The 17,891-nt window shown below is 44.9% G+C and overlaps 1 protein-coding gene across 1 annotated transcript in view; it reads right to left on the reverse strand.

The window, feature by feature from the left end:
- Positions 1-782: 782 nt before the first annotated feature.
- mmrn2a (multimerin 2a) overlaps positions 783-17,891 on the reverse strand; it is a 29,146-nt gene continuing 12,037 nt past the window's right edge. The window contains exons 2-10 of the mRNA XM_061746037.1: positions 16,219-16,341; positions 15,097-15,203; positions 14,757-14,813; positions 12,106-12,620; positions 11,118-11,300; positions 10,008-10,469; positions 8,464-8,773; positions 3,643-4,107; positions 783-2,231 (exon numbers count right to left, since the gene is read on the reverse strand). Coding sequence (XP_061602021.1) covers positions 2,134-2,231; positions 3,643-4,107; positions 8,464-8,773; positions 10,008-10,469; positions 11,118-11,300; positions 12,106-12,620; positions 14,757-14,813; positions 15,097-15,203; positions 16,219-16,341 — 2,320 coding nt within the window. The 3' untranslated portion in view covers positions 783-2,133. The remainder of the gene's footprint in view (positions 2,232-3,642; positions 4,108-8,463; positions 8,774-10,007; positions 10,470-11,117; positions 11,301-12,105; positions 12,621-14,756; positions 14,814-15,096; positions 15,204-16,218; positions 16,342-17,891) is intronic.

Raw genomic sequence — 17,891 nt, forward strand, 5'->3', positions numbered from 1 at the left:
ATTTAATTTTTTATTTTATTTGATATTTTCAACGTCTTGCTGCTCAGTTGTCTTGCAATTGCCCCTCGGGGATAAATAAAGCTTTTTCTGAATCTGAATCTGAATTTTATACTGGTAACCAGTTAAAACAGGTGTCTTTTACACTGATAACCAGTTAAAACAGGTGCCATTATTACAGCTAACGAGTGGAGGACAGAGGAGCCTCTTAAAATCCTACAATGTGATTTCCTGGATTGTTTCCCCCATTCTGTCTCTCTGTCTCTCTCATAGTTGAAGTTACCTGTGATGGAAATTACAGGCCTCTCTCATCTTTTTAAGTGGGAGAACTTGCACAATCTGTGGCTGACTAAATATTCTTTTGGGTGCAGGGGCCACAGTGTCCCCTGAATGACCGGTCAGGTTTCCTGTCTTTCATTTTACTAGATTCCAATGATCCGTCATGTCCTACCCATTCCCATATACCTAAAATAAGTCAAAACCGGGAACTGTTCCCCTCTGAGTAGAAGTGCAGTCCAGTTGGGGGGTGTTCTAAACTCTGAAAGTTCCCTGAAGGTCTTGAATCTCCAGGTTCAGCAGAACCAACTAAAACACTGGGTGTCCTGGGGGCCGACGGCTCCCTCTGCTGGCCCACATCGGTTCCTGGGGGCCGACGGCGCCCTCTGCTGGCCCACACCGGTTTGAGCTCCGGGGACGTCAACGTCCGTTTAAAAACCAAACAGATAAAAGGCTGTGTCATTTTCTGACCAAAAACTAGGACCTCCATTTTATTTTCATTAAAGTTTAAAGCCATCCTGGCTCTGATCTCCTCCAGGCAGTGGAGTAAACTTTTAAAAAACGAGTTGTGTTTTAATGGCATGTAAATGTGCGTGTCATCAGCATAGCAGTGAAAGGAGATGTTAAATTAGCTTCCTGACGGTCGATGCTTAAACAACGTCACACGTCTGTCCAATCTCAAGCACATCAACTACTCTTCATCACATATTTTAATTACAAATTAATACAGATAAACAGTTAAAAATACAAGAAGTTCACAATTGTTTTTAATATTAGAGCAAGAATCAGAGAAAAGTATTTTTGATGCTTCAAAGTACAGATAAAACAAACATCTTTCTTCAGTCTGAAGTTCTACGGAAGAGTATCAGGGCCAGGCAGGAGAAAAAATATTTGAGAGGGGAAGATTTTTTTTTTATTATGCAGATTTTTTATTATGTAGAGAAAAAAGTTGAAATGTTGAGATTAATGTTGAAGTACAATTTCAAGAAATTTCGTGAATAAAGTCAAAATTTTGACTTTACTCTCAACATTTCAACTTTATTCTTGAAATTGTACTTCAACATTAATCTCGACATCTCAACTTTTTCTCGACATTTTGACTTTTTGTGTGCATAATGAAAAAAAAATCTTCCTCCTCTAAAATATTACTTTTATTTTTCTGCTGCCTGGCCCTGATACTCTTCCTTAGAAGTTCAGATCTGGGACAAATTTGAGTCTACAACATTTCATGGTTGAATAAAGTCTCACAAACTTTCAAAATAAAAGCCTTTTTTCCTGGAGTCTGTCAGGACCCTGGACAGCGCCGAGACGGGACTCCGCCCACCTTAGCTACGCTAACCTGCCATGCTAACGAGAGTTGCCGAGTCATCCTAGTTTCATGGTGGACACGGTTGTTCCTGCTGGTCCCCACGGTGACGGTGTTTAGTTTTTTAGTTTAGTTTGAGTTTATTTTCACATAAAAATATACAACAGTTTTAAAAAGTACAGACGAACAGTATGGAGAAAAAAAGGAAATAAAAAAAGAAATACAATATATCAGAAAATGTGCGGGAGGAACCAAAAAAACCCATAAGGGCTGACGGTGTCAGTCTTTTGGGGGCGTGTCCTCTCTTTTGGGGGGCGTGTCTGTCTTTTGGGGGCGTGTCCTCTCTTTTTTGGGGCGTGTCCTCTCTTTTGGGGCGTGTCCTCGGAGCTGCTCGGCGTTGGAACCGTTTAGGTGGAAATTGAAGCTGGAACTTCAGCAGATGAAGGTTCAGTTTGTAAATAAGAATAAAGTACAGCGTCTGACGCCGTCCGTCTCTAAGGTGCTTCGGGGGAAGGTCTCCGCCTGATCGGTCAGCTGATCGGTCAGCTGATCGGTCAGCTGATTGGACGATTGGAGACGCGGCCGGAGACGCGGCGAGGAGACCGACCCACGAACATCAGGGCGGCGTCGGACCGACCGGTTAGCGCCGCACCTGGAACACAAGCAGGACGGGGGTTATTAATAATAATACCATTTATTTATAATGCACTTTACTTTAAGTGCTACAGTTTTATAATTAAAAGGAAACAGAAATAATAAAATCAAGATAAGAGAAAAAAGTAGGGATGCCCCGATACCAGTTTTTGAGTACGAGTATTTTAATTTGTGTACTCGCCGATACCAAGTACTGATACGATACTTGTACCACAAAAATAACTAGGCTAAAAATGCAATTAATTGGAAGACAGGTTTTATTTGCAACAGATAAATTCAATAAAAATAAATAAAATGAGTAGAATAACTATTTTAAACAAAAAACTATCTTTCTGTGCAAATAAAAAGTTTCCACACTGGCACCGTCTTTTCATTTAAGAAAATATCAAACATGTAACATATTGACCCGAATATAAGACGACCCCCTCTTTTTCAAGACTCAAGTTTGAAAAAAGACTTTTTGAACACCAAATTAAATTTTCATACAGAAAATAATTACAGTACATCCGTTACACCATATTTCACAGCCGCTTTGCAATTGTTTGAAGACTGCCTCATTTATCACCATTTGTTGGGACTCAGCCGGATGGGCTTTCCTCCGTGGCCCGGTAGCCACTGGGCTGTTCTCTGTGGCCCGGTAGCCACTGGGCTTTCCTCCGTGGCCCGGTAGCCACTGGGCTTTCCTCCGTGGCCTGTTAGCCCCCTGGCCACACGCCGCGCCGACATCATAACTTCTCCTCAGGTGCCGGTTTACCTGCCAATCTTCCACCCACTTTTCTCCAGATTGTTGCTACGTTTCTCCATTTTCTGTTATCTCTTGTCTTATTTTCTTCTCTTTTCTTTCTTATCGCTATTTTTCTTTTTCATTCTCCGTGACGGGAGTTTGCTTTGTCCTGGGGAGTTAAGTTCAGCATTTACAGATATCTGGCTCCATCTAGCGTTGTGAATGGGTATAACGTCTAGCACTTGGATGGAAGACGACGCCCACTTTTTTAGTCTGATTTCAATGAAATTAACACTGTCTTATATTCGGGACGATACGGTAACATATCAATGAAACATCATATCGCGGCTCGAGTGCGTCGACTGCAGGTCGCGTACTCTCTTCTCATCACCGCTGACTGCGGTTCAACATCTCCCCCTAGAGTCGCCAATCAGTAACTACAACAACAATGAAGTAACGGTGCGAGGTATTGGAGAATTTTTGCGATTACGAGTTTATGAGATCAGTATCAGCCCAGATACCAGTATCGGTATCGGGGCATACCTAGATAAAAGTTATAAAAATTCAAGACATGGCAAAAAAGAGAATAAAACAATTAAAAACAGCAACTAGGGAAAAGAAACAACGGACAAAACGTTTGACGGAGCGCCACAGGGAACGTGTTCGGGGCCGAACGAGATCTCACCTGGTGGATTCCTCCTGCTGCGGAGTGCTGCTCTTTCTCCTCCTCCTCCTCCTCCTCCTCCTCTCTTCCTCTCCCTCCTCTTCATCAGCCTCCACAGCTTGTCCAGCTCCAGCGTAGCATCCGACACCGCTAGCACGTCGGCGTTGCTGAACACGTGCCTGAACACCGTCAGGTGTTCCTCCAGCTCCGCCCTCAGCGCTGTCACCTGTGCCTGTAGCCCCGACTCCTCGTGGGCGGGGCCTTCGCTGCTAAGCCCCGCCTCCACCAGGGCTAGCCGCGCCTCCAGCTTCTCCACCGTCTTCTCCAGCCTCCACAGGTCGCCGCCGTCTCCGGCGTGGTGTCTGTCGTCAGGGTGGAGGAGCACCTGATGGTGCTCCCTCGCTGCTACGCCACCACCGCTAGGCGGCCATCCCGGCATGGGGCGTGGCCAGGGCTGGTCGGCAGACGGAACCTCCTCTAGGCCTCCTGGGGACAGAAATCAGTCGTTAAGGTTTTTCATTGGCCTGGACACAGGAAGTGGTCTCGAGAGCCCCTCCCTCCTCCACTAGCCCCTCCCCTTCACCTGGTCACATGTAGGTGTCCCCACTCTCCTTGTGATAAGACCTTCTGCACATACAACAACAACAAGCCCTGGTTCACATCGAACCTCAGGAAGCTGCACCGAGCCAAGGAGGAGGCCTACAGAAGTGGTGATCTGTTCATGCAGGCCAGGAACACTCTGACGAGGGAGATCAGAAGAGCAAAGAGGAGCTACGGAGAAAGACTGCAGAGTCATCCTCTACCTCTGTCTGTTGCTCTGATGAACCTCATCACTCATAGAGTCTCGGATAATCAATCACTTTGCAATAATAATAATAATAACAATAATTATAATAACACAATCATATGCTGTGACAATGCACCTTCCAATAATCATATCTACCTCATTCTGCTGCACCTTTCACTTTAAAATGTTTTTATATATGTTAATAAGAGCTGTCACTTGTCTATTACCTATTTACTGTACAGTGAGTGAAAACAACCAAATTCCATTCCATGTCTTGTCTGACCTGACCTGGAGTCTACGGTCCCGACCGTCCGTTTCTTTTTTTTTTTTTTTTTTTTTTTAACCACAAACAGAACACGAAACCGGCACGGAGCCAACCAAAACATGAATAGCAATCGACCCAAATCTTGAGATCTGATCGCAGTCTGAGCTAAGCTACCGCTACCGCTACCTAACCCCAAAACTAGAGAGCCAGCATGCAGGTGAACAAGCCGGTGTGTATGTCTATGTGTGTGTGTGTGTGTGTGTGTGTGTGTGTGTGTGTGTGTGTGTGTGTGTGTGTGTGTGTGTGTGTGTGTGTCTGGGGAGTTAAGTTCAGCATTTACAGATATCTGGCTCCATCTGGCGTTGTGAATGGGTATAATGTCTAGACCCCGAATGGTGTGTGTGTGTGTGTGTGTGTGTGTGTGTGTGTGTGTGTGTGTGTGTGTGTGTGTGTGTGTGTGTGTGTGTGTGTGTGTGTGTGTGTGTGTGTGTGTGTGTGTGTGTGTGTGTAATAAACCAAACAAAGCTCCACCTGAAGTGTATCTATAGTGGGGGATGGGGGGGACCAACCCACCGCCTGCGAGCCCCCCCCCCCCCCCCGGCAGCGGCCGAGGGGGCCCGCGGGCGGGGCCCCCACGGCGCGGGAAGAAGCAGCCAGGGATCCCGCGGCGGCGGACCGCGACCCAGGCAATCCCCGGCCACCCGGTCCGGGCCGGACACGCGGCCAGGAGGCCCTCACCCTTCAGGCCAACGACCCCCACCCGGCAGGGGGCCAGCCTGCCCGGAGAGACAGAGCCGCCCCGGCCGCCGACCGCGGGCAGGTGCAGCCGCCCCCCACGAAAGTGGCCCTCCAAGACCAGAGGGGCGCCCCGCCGCAGAGGCAGCGGGGGGGACCGGAGACGGGCCCGGAGAGAGGGAACCCCCCAACAAGGCGACATCCGCGCAGGCCCGACAACGGAGGGCCCCAGACCCAGGCATCCCATTCATTCATCCATTCACCTATCCGATATCTATACTAATAATAATATGATATACTATTCACAATAATAATAATAATAATAATAATAATAATAATAATAATAATAATAATAATAATAATAATAACCATCTTTGTATAATATAATATTGATAAATTATTACGTTTTGTTGTCCTGCCAATGGAGGCTCAAATCCTCCATGGCAGGACCCTTCCACACCGCATTCTCACCGACACAGACACACAATCACGCACCGATTAAATGTGGCATATGACGAACAAATATACTATTTATTTATTTATTTATTTATTTATTTATTTATTTATTTATTTATTTATTTATTTATTTATTTATTTATTTGTTTGTTTGTTTTGGCAGTTTGGGTTCAGATCTGATTGTATAATACTAGTTTAATGGGAGTTAATTCCAGCTCGCTTCATGTTGGAGGTCAGTAATCCTATTTGAAGGAACTGGATCAACATCCAAACACCTGTCTGAAGCTCCGCCTCCACCTGCTTCACCTGTCTGAAGCTCCGCCTACACCTGCTTCACCTGTCCGGGGACCTTTTCTAGATGCTAAAGATTAGGGGTGTAACAATATATCGTGCCACGAAATTTGGCGATAGAAAAACGTCCGGATCCGTGTCGTGGAGGTGACAAACAGTAGCACGATATTGTGTTATTAATATTAATATATTGTGTTTCCTAGTAACATCCTATTGGTGCAGCGGGAGGACGTGACGACCTTGACCTGCGGACCAAAATCTGACTCCTCAGAAGAAACTAGTACCGTTTTGCGGTCCCTATCTGGCAGAAGCTAAATAACAGTAATGTTCCATTTGGAGTTTGGGACTTTTCATAGTTTATTTATTTATTTTTATTTAATTTAATTTTAGTTGTTAAATTTCTGGAAAAGAAAAAACTCAAATCATACATGAGAGAAACTATTCAGTTTGTGTCTAAATATTTGTACTTGTATGAAACTGAAGATGCATAAGGCAAACCTGACATTTACTTTTAGTTCAGTTTGTGGAAAATGGTTGGCCTGGCTTTCTCTTTAAAACTTAAACAGTTATAAAGCATTACAAACTGTAACAATAGGGCAAACACACAACATTGTTTTGTATTTTGTGTCTTTCAAATAAAAGACAATTTTTTCCAGTCATATGTTCCTCATTCAAGGTTGTTAAAAAAATACTGCTATAATATCGTATCGTTATCGTGACCTCAATATCGTGTATCGTACCGTATCGTGAGATAAGTGTAGCGTTACACCCCTACTAAAGAAGGAACTTCCTGCAGAGCTGAATGGAGGCGTAGTCTGGTTGTAGTTCCTGTCTTCGGCCACTAGATGGAGATTATCTTATCTTATCTTATCTTATTTTATCTTATCTTATCTTATCTTATCTTATCTTATCTTAGTTCCTGTCTTCTGCCACTAGATGGAGGTAAAAGCGCAGTCTGGTTGTAGTTAACCAACTATTTATTATATTGTGCTTACTATGTTTATATTACACTTATTTATTTATTTATTTATTTATTTATTTATTTATTTATTTATTTATTTATTTATCTATATTTATTTATTTATTTATTTATTTATTTATCTTATCTTACCCATCTTATCTTATCTTATCTTATCTTATCTCATCTTATCTTATCTTAGTTCCTTCTTCTGCCACTAGATGGAGGTAAAAGCTCAGTCTGGTTGTAGTTCCCATAATCGGCCACTAGATGGTGACCAAGGCGCTTCAGCATTAGAGCGACTCCAGAGAAGTTTAACTGTTTATTTTTGGTATCTTCTGATATTTCACTGGTTTTGTTGTTGGAGGAAAAAACCTAATTGATCCTTTGTCAAGCTCCGCCCCCGTTGCTCCCGTCCACTTCCGTTGTAAAAACAGGGTTTTACATCACTTTATTTCTAATTATTGTACAAAAGAAAATTAACAGCAACTAGATATAAATAAAAACACTTCAGGTACCATGGAGTGAGTTTAAAAAACTGACGTTTTCGGTGAAAATGAGATCTTTTGATGAGTTTAGCTGATTTAGCACGGTGGAATATGCAGCCGTCCACATAGATTTATCGTAGTTTATGTTTGGTTTTGGGATGCAATGTTTACCTGTGATTCTCTCTGGGTAGTGGGTGTCACTTTTACAACTTTAACACACCGCTTGGCCATTTTAACATAAATACTGTAAATAAAAGCTTTGGTGGTCGTAGCTATGGGTTGTAGCTGCTGCCAACTTTGTTTAGGAAGTACAAATCGGATTTCTGCCAGTTTGGGGATAAAAATACGCAGCACCTTCGTTCTTTTATACTAATACAAAGTTTTATAAAATAATCCAGTGATTTAAATGTATGGAGGTAGATTTGTTTCTTAATCATTCAATCAAAAAAAGATTGCTTAAAACAAAAAAATATATTTTCAATCAAAAAAAATTAACTTCAATCCACAAAATGTATTTCAATCAAAGAAAAAAAGTGTTTAAATGCAAATAAATATTTGAGACTCAGAAAAATGCATTTGAACAGTTTTTCTTTGATTGGAAATTTTTTCTTTGATAGAAGTGAAGTTTTTTTGTTTGAAGCAACTTTTTTGATTGAAGTTAGTGTTACTTTGTGTTTGTGTCTGGTGGTGTTTCTGGTGGTGTTTCTGTGGTGTTTCTGTGGTGTTTCTGTGGTGTTTCTGGTGGTGTTTCTGTGGTGTTTCTGCTGTGTTTCTGTGGTGTTTCTGTGGTGTTTCTGTGGTGTTTCTGGTGGTGTTTCTGTGGTGTTTCTGGTGGTCTGGTGGTGTTTCTGTGCGTCGTTACCCCTGCGCCCCCGCGGCTGCTCCTGCAGGCCCCGCAGCTCCTCCCTCAGGGCCGGGATGGACAGGGCCTCCTGGTCCTGGACGGGCCACTCCAGGAACTCCAGCACCTCCTCCCCCAGCAGCAGCTGCAGAACCTCGCTGTGCCGGATGGCGTCTTCCAGCAGAGCCCGGAACGAGGCGGAGAGCAGCTTCACCTGCTCGCCCAGGTGGGAGTCGGCCTGCTGGAGCCCGGCCAGAGACGCCTCCACCCGGGTCAGGCTCAGCTCCAGGACCGTGGTCCGGGACTCCTCCGAGGACTGGGACTCCCGCACCTGGAACAGGGCCAGGTCCAGTTTAGTTATAACACACCTTAAAAACAACAACAGCTGACCAAAGTGCTGGACAAGGGAAAGGAAAATAAAAACAAAACAGGAAAACGTAAAACATAAAACACATAAATGAAATACAACAATCATGGTGGAGTTAAATGCTAGTGAGTAAAAATGAGTTTTAAGATTGCAGACGCAAATTAGCCTAAGGCTAACTGGTGCACTGCATCAAATGAAATATAAAAAAATAAAATTTAAGAATGAAAGATGAGACGTTATTTTTTAATGGCGTGTAGATTTGCGTGTCATCAGCATAGCAGTGAATGGAGATATTTTCTATGAATGGATCACAGGGGGAGCATGTAGGGAAAAGAGTAGAGGCCCCAGAATAGACCCTTGAGGGACGCCTAAGGGGAGCGGAGCAGAGGGGGATACCGATCCTCCAGTCTGGTAGGTAGGATCTAAACCTTTTCATAAAACACCTTAAGTAGCGCTGATTCAGATCTTTAAAACCACAGGGGAAAGGTTCCAGGATATCATGTGTATCTAAATAGTACGGAAGAGTATTAGAGCCAGGCAGGAGAAAAATAAAAATAATATTTTAGAGGAGGAAGATTTTTTTTTCATTATGCACTTCGAGAAAAGAGTCGAAATGTTGAGAAAAAAGTCAAAATTTGATGACGATATTGATTTGAAATACACTTATGCACACATATGCAGTTGAATAACTTCAGAAACGTATCCTTAAAGTTCCACTCCAAGGTTGTAAGTTAGTTAGTTAGTTAGTTAGTTAGGGCTGCTGCTGCAGAACTATCAGTCGCTCTCCTAACTGGATTTGATGGGCCAGAGGAGACATTTACACTCTATTCTCGAAATTTCAACTTTATTCCCGAAATTGTATTTCAACATTAATCTCGAAATTTCGTCTTTATTAACGAAATTGTATTTCAATTTTATTCTCGAAATTTCGACTTAATTAACAAAATGTCAACTTTATTCTTGAAATTGTATTTCAACATTAATCTCGACATTTCGACTTTTTTCTCAACATTTCAACTTTATTCTCAAAATTTCTACTTTATTTACGAAATTTCTACTTTTTTCTCAAAGTTGTATTTCAACATTAATCTCGACTTTTCAACTTTTTTCTTGACATTGCAATCTTGGATAAGGGGGGTGGAGCTACAGGGTCACTGCTGATTGGCCGCTGCGTTTCCATGGTGGTGTGTTTCCGTACCTGTTGGAGTCCGTTCTGCAGCGACTCCACCGCTAGCGTCCAGTCGCTGGCCCCGCCCCACGGCTCCGCCCCCTGGCCGTTATCGTCCAGAGTCATCCTGTTCTCATTGGCCAGCTCGGTCACGTTGGCCACGCCCCTCTCCAGCCGGGCCACGGCGGCCTTCACTGCGGCGCAGTCGCAGTCCGACGACAGGTTGCGGCGGTACAGGTTGTCGTACAGATAGTCCACGTCCACGTCCACGTCCAGCAGCCGGCGCTCGTGCTGCGACACGTTAGCCGCGAGCTGGTCGAGCTGCCGCAGCACCGTCTCGCGGGACGCCTCCACCTCCAGCCCCGTCTCCATGAACAGAATCTGGCCCGTCCGCGCTGTCTGGTTGATCTGCTGCTCCAGCTCCTGCAGGTGGCGCCGCAGCAGCTGCACGTCGCCCGACGTCACGTCCACGTCCTCCGCTAGCCCGTCCACCTGCAGGGAGTTAGCTCAGTTAGCTCAGTTAGCATCAACCCCCCACCTGCACACAGTTAGCTCAGTTAGCTCAGTTAGCACCAGCCCCCCCACCTCCACAGAGGCACACCTGTAACCTCCTTCTCACCTGGACCACAATCTCACAATCTTTCTTTCTTAAGTGGATCTAATGGGCCTCAGCTAGCTCAGTTAGCCTCAGCTAGTCGAATTATTTACTGTCTAATTATGTCTTGCCGCTTTTAATGTCAATGTAAAGCACTTTGAATTTCCTTGTGTTGAACTGTGCTGTATAAATACATTTGCCTTGCCTTGCCTAGTCTCTGCTAGCTCGGTTAGCTTAGTTAGCTCAGCTAGCCTCACCTAGTCTCTGCTAGCTCAGTTAGCTTAGTTAGCTCAGCTAGCCTCAGCTAGCTCAGTTAGCTCAGCTAGATTCCCAAACGTCGCCTGTGTTTCTTCTTAAAGTGTAACATGAACTTCTCCCCGGATCGTCGTATAAACTCCTCCATCGTTGCAGAGCAGGCAGGTAACTCTCCCCTGAGACAGGTGAGGTGCACCTCAGTTACCTCAGCTAGTCTCCCTAGCTTCTGCTAGCTCAGCTAGCCTCAGTCAGCTCCCCCCTCACCTGAGCCAGGTGTGTCGTAAACGCACCTTCACCGTGTTGTTGACCACCATGTCGTCCAGACGAGCGAAGGCCAACCAGAGCGCAGCGGAGTCTGATGGGGGCGGAGTTGGGGGCGGAGTCGGGGGCGGGTCACCTGACCCGGCGTCCGGGTTCTGGTCCCGGTCCGACCTGACGTCGGCTAGCGTAGCGTTCATGGCCTGCAGGCTAGCCTGAGGAGGACAGGTAACGTTTCAGGTGTGTTTATGTTCCAGGTGTGATTGACAGGTGTGATTGACAGGTGTGTTTATGTTCCAGGTGTGTTTCAGGTGTGATTGACAGGTGTGATTGACAGGTGTGTTCCAGGTGTGATTGACAGGTGTAATTGACAGGTGTGATTGACAGGTGTGATTGACAGGTGTGATTGACAGGTGTGATTGACAGGTGTGATTGGCAGGTGTGATTGACAGGTATGATTGACAGGTGTGATTGACAGGTGTGATTGACAGGTGTGTTCCAGGTGTGATTGACAGGTGTGTTCCAGGTGTGATTGACAGGTGTGTTTCAGGTGTGATTGACAGGTGTGATTGACAGGTGTGATTGACAGGTGTGATTGACAGGTGTGATTGACAGGTGTGATTGACAGGTGTGATTGACAGGTGTGTTCCAGGTGTGATTGACAGGTGTGTTCCAGGTGTGATTGACAGGTGTGTTTCAGGTGTGATTGACAGGTGTGATTGGCAGGTGTGATTGACAGGTCTGATTGACAGGTGTGATTGACAGGTGTGATTGACAGGTGTGATTGACAGGTGTGATTGGCAGGTGTGATTGACAGGTGTGATTGACAGGTGTGATTGACAGGTGTGTTCCAGGTGTGATTGACAGGTGTGTTCCAGGTGTGATTGACAGGTGTGATTGACAGGTGTGTTCCAGGTGTGATTGACAGATGTGTTCCAGGTGTGATTGACAGGTGTGTTTCAGGTGTGATTGACAGGTGTGATTGACAGGTGTAATTGTTTCAGGTGTGCAGCCACTCACCAGCAGCATCTCCTGCTGCCGCTCCAGCTTCAGGTCGACGTCCATCTTGAGGCTGGTGAGGTTGTGCTGCAGCGTTGCATGCTGGGAGTGGAACCTGTCGTCCACCTGGACCTGCTGCTCCTCCACCTGCCTCCGGATCTGCTGCACCTGCTCAAACAGGCCGCTGAGCGTCGGGTCGGGGTGCTGTGCTCCCTCGTCCCGCTGGGGCCCGTCCGGGGGCCCGTCCGGGACCCCCGCCGGGTGCTGCACCCTCGGGTGCTGCTGCACCCCCGGGTGCTGCTGCACCCCAGGGTGGCCCCTCTTCAGCTGGGCCACGTCGTGGGTCAGGACCCCCACCTGCTGGTCCAGGTGTTCCACCTGCCGGTTCAGGTGCTCCAGCTTGGACATGAGCAGCGTCATCATGTGGGGGACGGCCAGGACGCCGGGGTCGTACGAGGGCGCGGCGTGGGGGGCGGAGCCAGCGGCGTGGGGGGCGGAGCCAGCAGCATGGGGGACGGAGCCAGCCTCGTCTGCATCTTAGGAGACAGAAATGTCGAGATTAAGGTTGAAATACAATGTCGAGAAAAAAGGCGAAATTTCGACTTTATTCACGAAATTTCAACTTTATTCTCGAAATTGTATATCAACATTATTTTCATCCGGAAGGCAAAATAACATGCTTTATCTCTCCAATATATTGTTATAATCGTTTGTTTCAGATGTACTGTAATTATTTTCTGTATAAAAATTGAATTTGGTGCTTTTTTTAAACTTGAGTCTTGAAAAAAAGGGGGTCGTCTTATAATCAGGGTCGTCTTATATTCGGGCCCATACGGTACCTATTGAGAACATAAATAAGAATGTCATCTGCATATAAACTAACACTTGTATAATTCGGAGCATGTAGAACTAAAGCAGCAGAAGTCCTCATACAAAGCCCTGTGGTACTCCACAAGGTACCAGACTAATGTTTTATGGATTTTATGTTATATGAATTAGATCTGAAATTCCAAACACAACGTATATTTATAAATAGGTAAAATTAGTTTTTAATATCCATAACTTGTCTGAATTAGAAACAGGACATGTGAAGATCTCACAGAGGAGCGCTGAGGTCGTCCGGTGGGAAAATCTGAGTTATAATTTGCTTGGGCAGGAACAGAAACAGCGTGAGGAGGAACTTCCCACACCCACACGGATCAACAACACCCTCCCCGCTGAGTCCCGGTTCTCCGGGGACTCGGAGATGGAACCAGTTTCCAGGGTGGGACCCAAACACACACCCAAACACACACCACAGCAGAGGAAAAACCGCCCCGGCTGAAGCTGCTGGGGGTCTACACAGTCCCGTCAGGGACTCAGGAAGAGAACTGGTGTCTCAGGTTCCAGGAGCAGCGATCAACCCTCAAACCTGCAACCCCTGCAGGACGGCTCAGAACCGGCCTCAGAACCGGAATCAGAACCGGAATCAGAACAGGCTGCAGCGGCCCAGCCTCTCCTGACTTCCTGGAATTGTGTCCAGCTACGCTGATGATGTCATGCTACGGGCCTGGGCCCAGCAGGAAGTGGGTTTAACCGGAGGCGTGGTGGGACCGGGCCGCGCGCGTGGAGATCGAACCCTCCACGTCTTTGTTGAGGCCGGAGTCTGAAGGTCAAGGAGCTATTTCAGCCTGACTCTTATTGTCCAGAAGGTGCAGGTTCTCAGAGATCTCGGTGCCCCGCCTGGTCCTGGAGCTCCAGGGGGTCCAGGTGCTCCACGTGGACCAGAACTTCATGTACCAGGCCCGTATCCTGCAGCAGTACCACCCAGCGGCACGTCACCGGGTCACGCTGAGCACTGAAATGAAAATCAGGAGACCTGGGTGTCCTATCCTGGACCTCCTGGACCTCCTGGAGCTGGTCTGGTCCAGTTATCAGCACTCGTCCTGGTGTACTGTGATAAGTCCGCGTTTATTTCGGTCTGCTCACGTCGTCTCGCTGCACTTATTTGTACTTCCTGCCCTTGTTTACGTGTTATTTTAACCTTCCAGCCTCAAATGTCACCTTTTGTCTCTTAAAGGTCATCAGACACATTATTTAATCATAGTAGCTCTTTGACCACCCCCTTCCCCTCAGGATGACTCACAAGGACCTTGGAAAGGGGAATTCTGGGAACCCAAACAAAGCCCTGTGGGTCCGGTATTTCCCCACATAGTTTTGTTGGTTAACCGGTGAGTATCATCAGCGTATTGATCATATCAAGTAGCCGTTATTTGTTATTTTTTGGGTTTAAGTTTTTTAATATTTATAATGCTCAGGTATAATATTGCAATGAAGTGCTGTAATATTTTTATAATGTAATAACAGGTATATTTTTTGAGAAAGTAAAGCTTGCTGTTATATTTATTTATATTTATTTTTATTTTGTATTCAAGCAAAATTGAAAAAGAAACAAGCGTTAGGACCTCATACGTTTTTTACTTCCTCCAACTCCTTTTCAGGCATGAAGGTTTATTTCCCTTTGATTTGTTTAATGACTGTTTATTTGTATTCTTTTCTGATGTTTTGTGTAATTGTTTTTCTTTTTTATTTAATATGCTCGAAATAAAGATTTCAATCAAAGTTTTGTTGGTTAACCGGTGAGTATCATCAGCGTATTGTGTCATATCAAGTAGCCGGACCGGTACCGGTACCTGGCCTGTGGACGTCAGTCCTCCTCAGTTCAGGTCCTTCAGAGTCCAGTTTTGGATCTGCCAAGAAAACACACAACAGGTTCAACTGAGGAACTAAACACAGAACAAACAAGGCTGAGGAACTTTACGTAAATAGATGAAAGCAAGTTCACGATGATCTCAGATTAAACCTGGAATTTAAACTTTAAAAGGGACAAAACAAGTTTATCTGGCTGATTTAAACTCTTTAGTTCCAGAGTGCAGAATGTTTCTGCTGGAGGAACAATAATGGGTTTGTCTGAATGTCTCCATCCCTGCCGCCGTAGCGACCGTTACCGTGACGACGCCGATGCTGACCCACCTGAGTCCTCACAGTTGGGTCCTCCGTGTCCTGGACAGCAACGCCACAGCAGAGCGCTGAGCACCTTCTCCTTGTGCTTGTAGACCGGCCGGGTGGACATCTTGTACCTGCGGACGGAAAACACGACTCAGCATTAAAAAAGACAAAATTATGATACGTTCTTTTAACCTGGGATGAAAACAGTTTAGTGTTAATTGAGACCAAAAAAAATAAATTAGAAAAATCATCAAATGAAGTTTAAAAATGTAAAAGTGTGAACAGGATAGGTTACCATATGACACCATAGGTTACTATAGGTTACTGTAGGTTACCAAAGATTACCATATGTTGCCATAGTTTACCATAGGATACAATAGGTTACCATAGGTTACCATAAGATACTATAGGATACCATAGGTTACCATAGGACACCATAAATTACCATAGGTTACCATGGGTTACCATAGTTTACCACAAGATACCATATGTTGCCATAGTTTACCATAGGTTACCATAGATTACCATAATATACCATAGGATACCCTAGGTTACCATAGGTTACCATAATATACCATAGGATACCATAGGTTACCATAGGTTACCATAATATACCATAGGATACAATAGGTTACCATAGGTTACCATAAGATACTATAGGATACCATAGGTTACCATAGGACACCATAAATTACCATAGTTTACCATGGGTTACCATAGTTTACCATAAGATACCATATGTTGCCATAGTTTACCATAGTTTACCATAGGTTACCATAGGTTACCATAAGATACCATAAAATACCATAAGATACCATAAGATACCATAAGATACCATAGTTTACCATAGTTTACCATAGGTTACCATGGGATACCATAGGTTACCATAAGATACCATAGGTTACAATAGGATACCATAGGATACCATAAGATACAATATGTTACCATGGGTTGCCATGGGTTACCTTGGGTTACCATAGGATCCATCCCTTCTCAACCAGTCTGCGGTCGTCACTCATCTTTTTGTCCCGAAAGCCACAGATCAGTTAATCTCAGAGCTTTGTAATGTGCCATTCAGCAGTTTCTAGGGTTTCTGATTCTCAGGGAACATGTTTAAAGGACGTCCTCATAAACACAGATACTCACATGTCCAGCTTGCAGTCGGGCGCCCCGCTGGGACACAGACTCTGAGACTTCATGACGAATGTTTCTGTTCCAGAAACCTCCGGGACCTTCACCACACGCCTCTGCTCGAACGAACACCAGTTCCTGGTAAAACAGAAACACGGAGTCAGGACGCAGCGGGAAAACCCGTCCACAGCGAGGCAGGTACACAAACACACAGGCTGTCCTTCCTGTTGGGAGTCAAAGGTCACGTGACTTCCTCCAGTGATCCATTTGTCTCTTAAGCTCATTTTTCGTCAGTCTGTAAAACGATAACTCTGATTTCTTGCTAAATCTATGAGTACAGTCGATCGCACAACAGCTCTTTCCCATTTTAGCTGTTTTCCAGTTGCTCAAACTGAAAGTTTACGCTGACACTCAGTCTTTCTGACACTCACTGGGTGAAACCCGCTGTGAAGTCTCATCTGTGAGGTCATGAACATTCCCTCTATTCTCCATTTCTATGCTGCCCCTGGGTCAAGTCATCAAGAAACACAACATACAGTACCAGCGTTATGCCGACGACACTCAGTTATATGTTCCATTGAGAGCCACCGATCAGAGCCGTCTCACCCGACTCACCGCCTGTCTTTCCCACATCAATTCCTGGACATCCCAAAACTTTCTCAAATTAAACGATGATAAAACAGAAATGAATTTATTTGCCACTCCCAGATCCTCCAGACAGATAGCTGCCAACCTCGGAACCCTGTCACTCTACATCAAACCAACTGCTAGGAATTTGGGTGTTTTATTTAACTCCGGCTTTGTTTTAATGAACAAATTAAGAAAGTTGTGTTTTTACCAGCTGAAGCTGATTTCCAAAATCAAATCTTTTTTTATCTCCTGATAATCTCCACAAAGTTGTCCCTGCTTTGATTCTGTCTGGCCTGGATTATTGTAACGCCGGTATTTCTCTACATCACTCCAACGCCTTCAGTAGGTACAAAACGCCGCTGCTCGTGTGATCGCTGCCTCAAGAACATCTGAACGTATCACTCCAATTCTGTCGTTCCTTCACTGGCTTCCTGTTCCATATCGCATTGATTTTAAAATGTTGTTTATAGATAGATATATAGATAAATAGATAGATAGATAGATAGATAGATAGATAGATAGATAGATAGATAGATAGATAGATAGATAGATAGATAGATAGATAGATAGATAGATAGATAGATAGATAGATAGATAGATAGATAGATAGATAGATAGATAGATAGATAGATAGATAGATAGATAGATAGATAGATAGATAGATAGATAGATAGATAGATAGATGGTCATCACAATCGTCCAGAACGGCCCAAAGGACAATGTTGCTAGCATTTTGCTAACAAGCTAAAGGTGCAAAAGTCCCCCTGCACCAGCGGGTGAACAGCTCTGATGTGGTCTTGGTCTTGATACTCTAGTGTTCTAGTTATTATTATTATTATCACCTCAGTGTTTGTGGAAACCCGACCTCCCTGTTTTAGTCCTCCCCCCCAACGAGCCCTGTTTCAGACTCTGTGTTGTTTGGCTTCTTCCTCAGGTTATTTCCATCCTCGTTGGGATGATTTCCTCCCCAGGGAGACGCTGTCTCGGTCTCTTTTTCATGTTTGAGGCCATTTTTAATCTGGAGGAGGAAATTTAGCAGCGGTTTATTGTTGTTAAAC

Source organism: Cololabis saira, chromosome 17 (genome assembly GCF_033807715.1).
Source record: "Cololabis saira isolate AMF1-May2022 chromosome 17, fColSai1.1, whole genome shotgun sequence".
In the NCBI taxonomy this organism is placed as follows: Eukaryota; Metazoa; Chordata; class Actinopteri; order Beloniformes; family Belonidae; genus Cololabis; species Cololabis saira.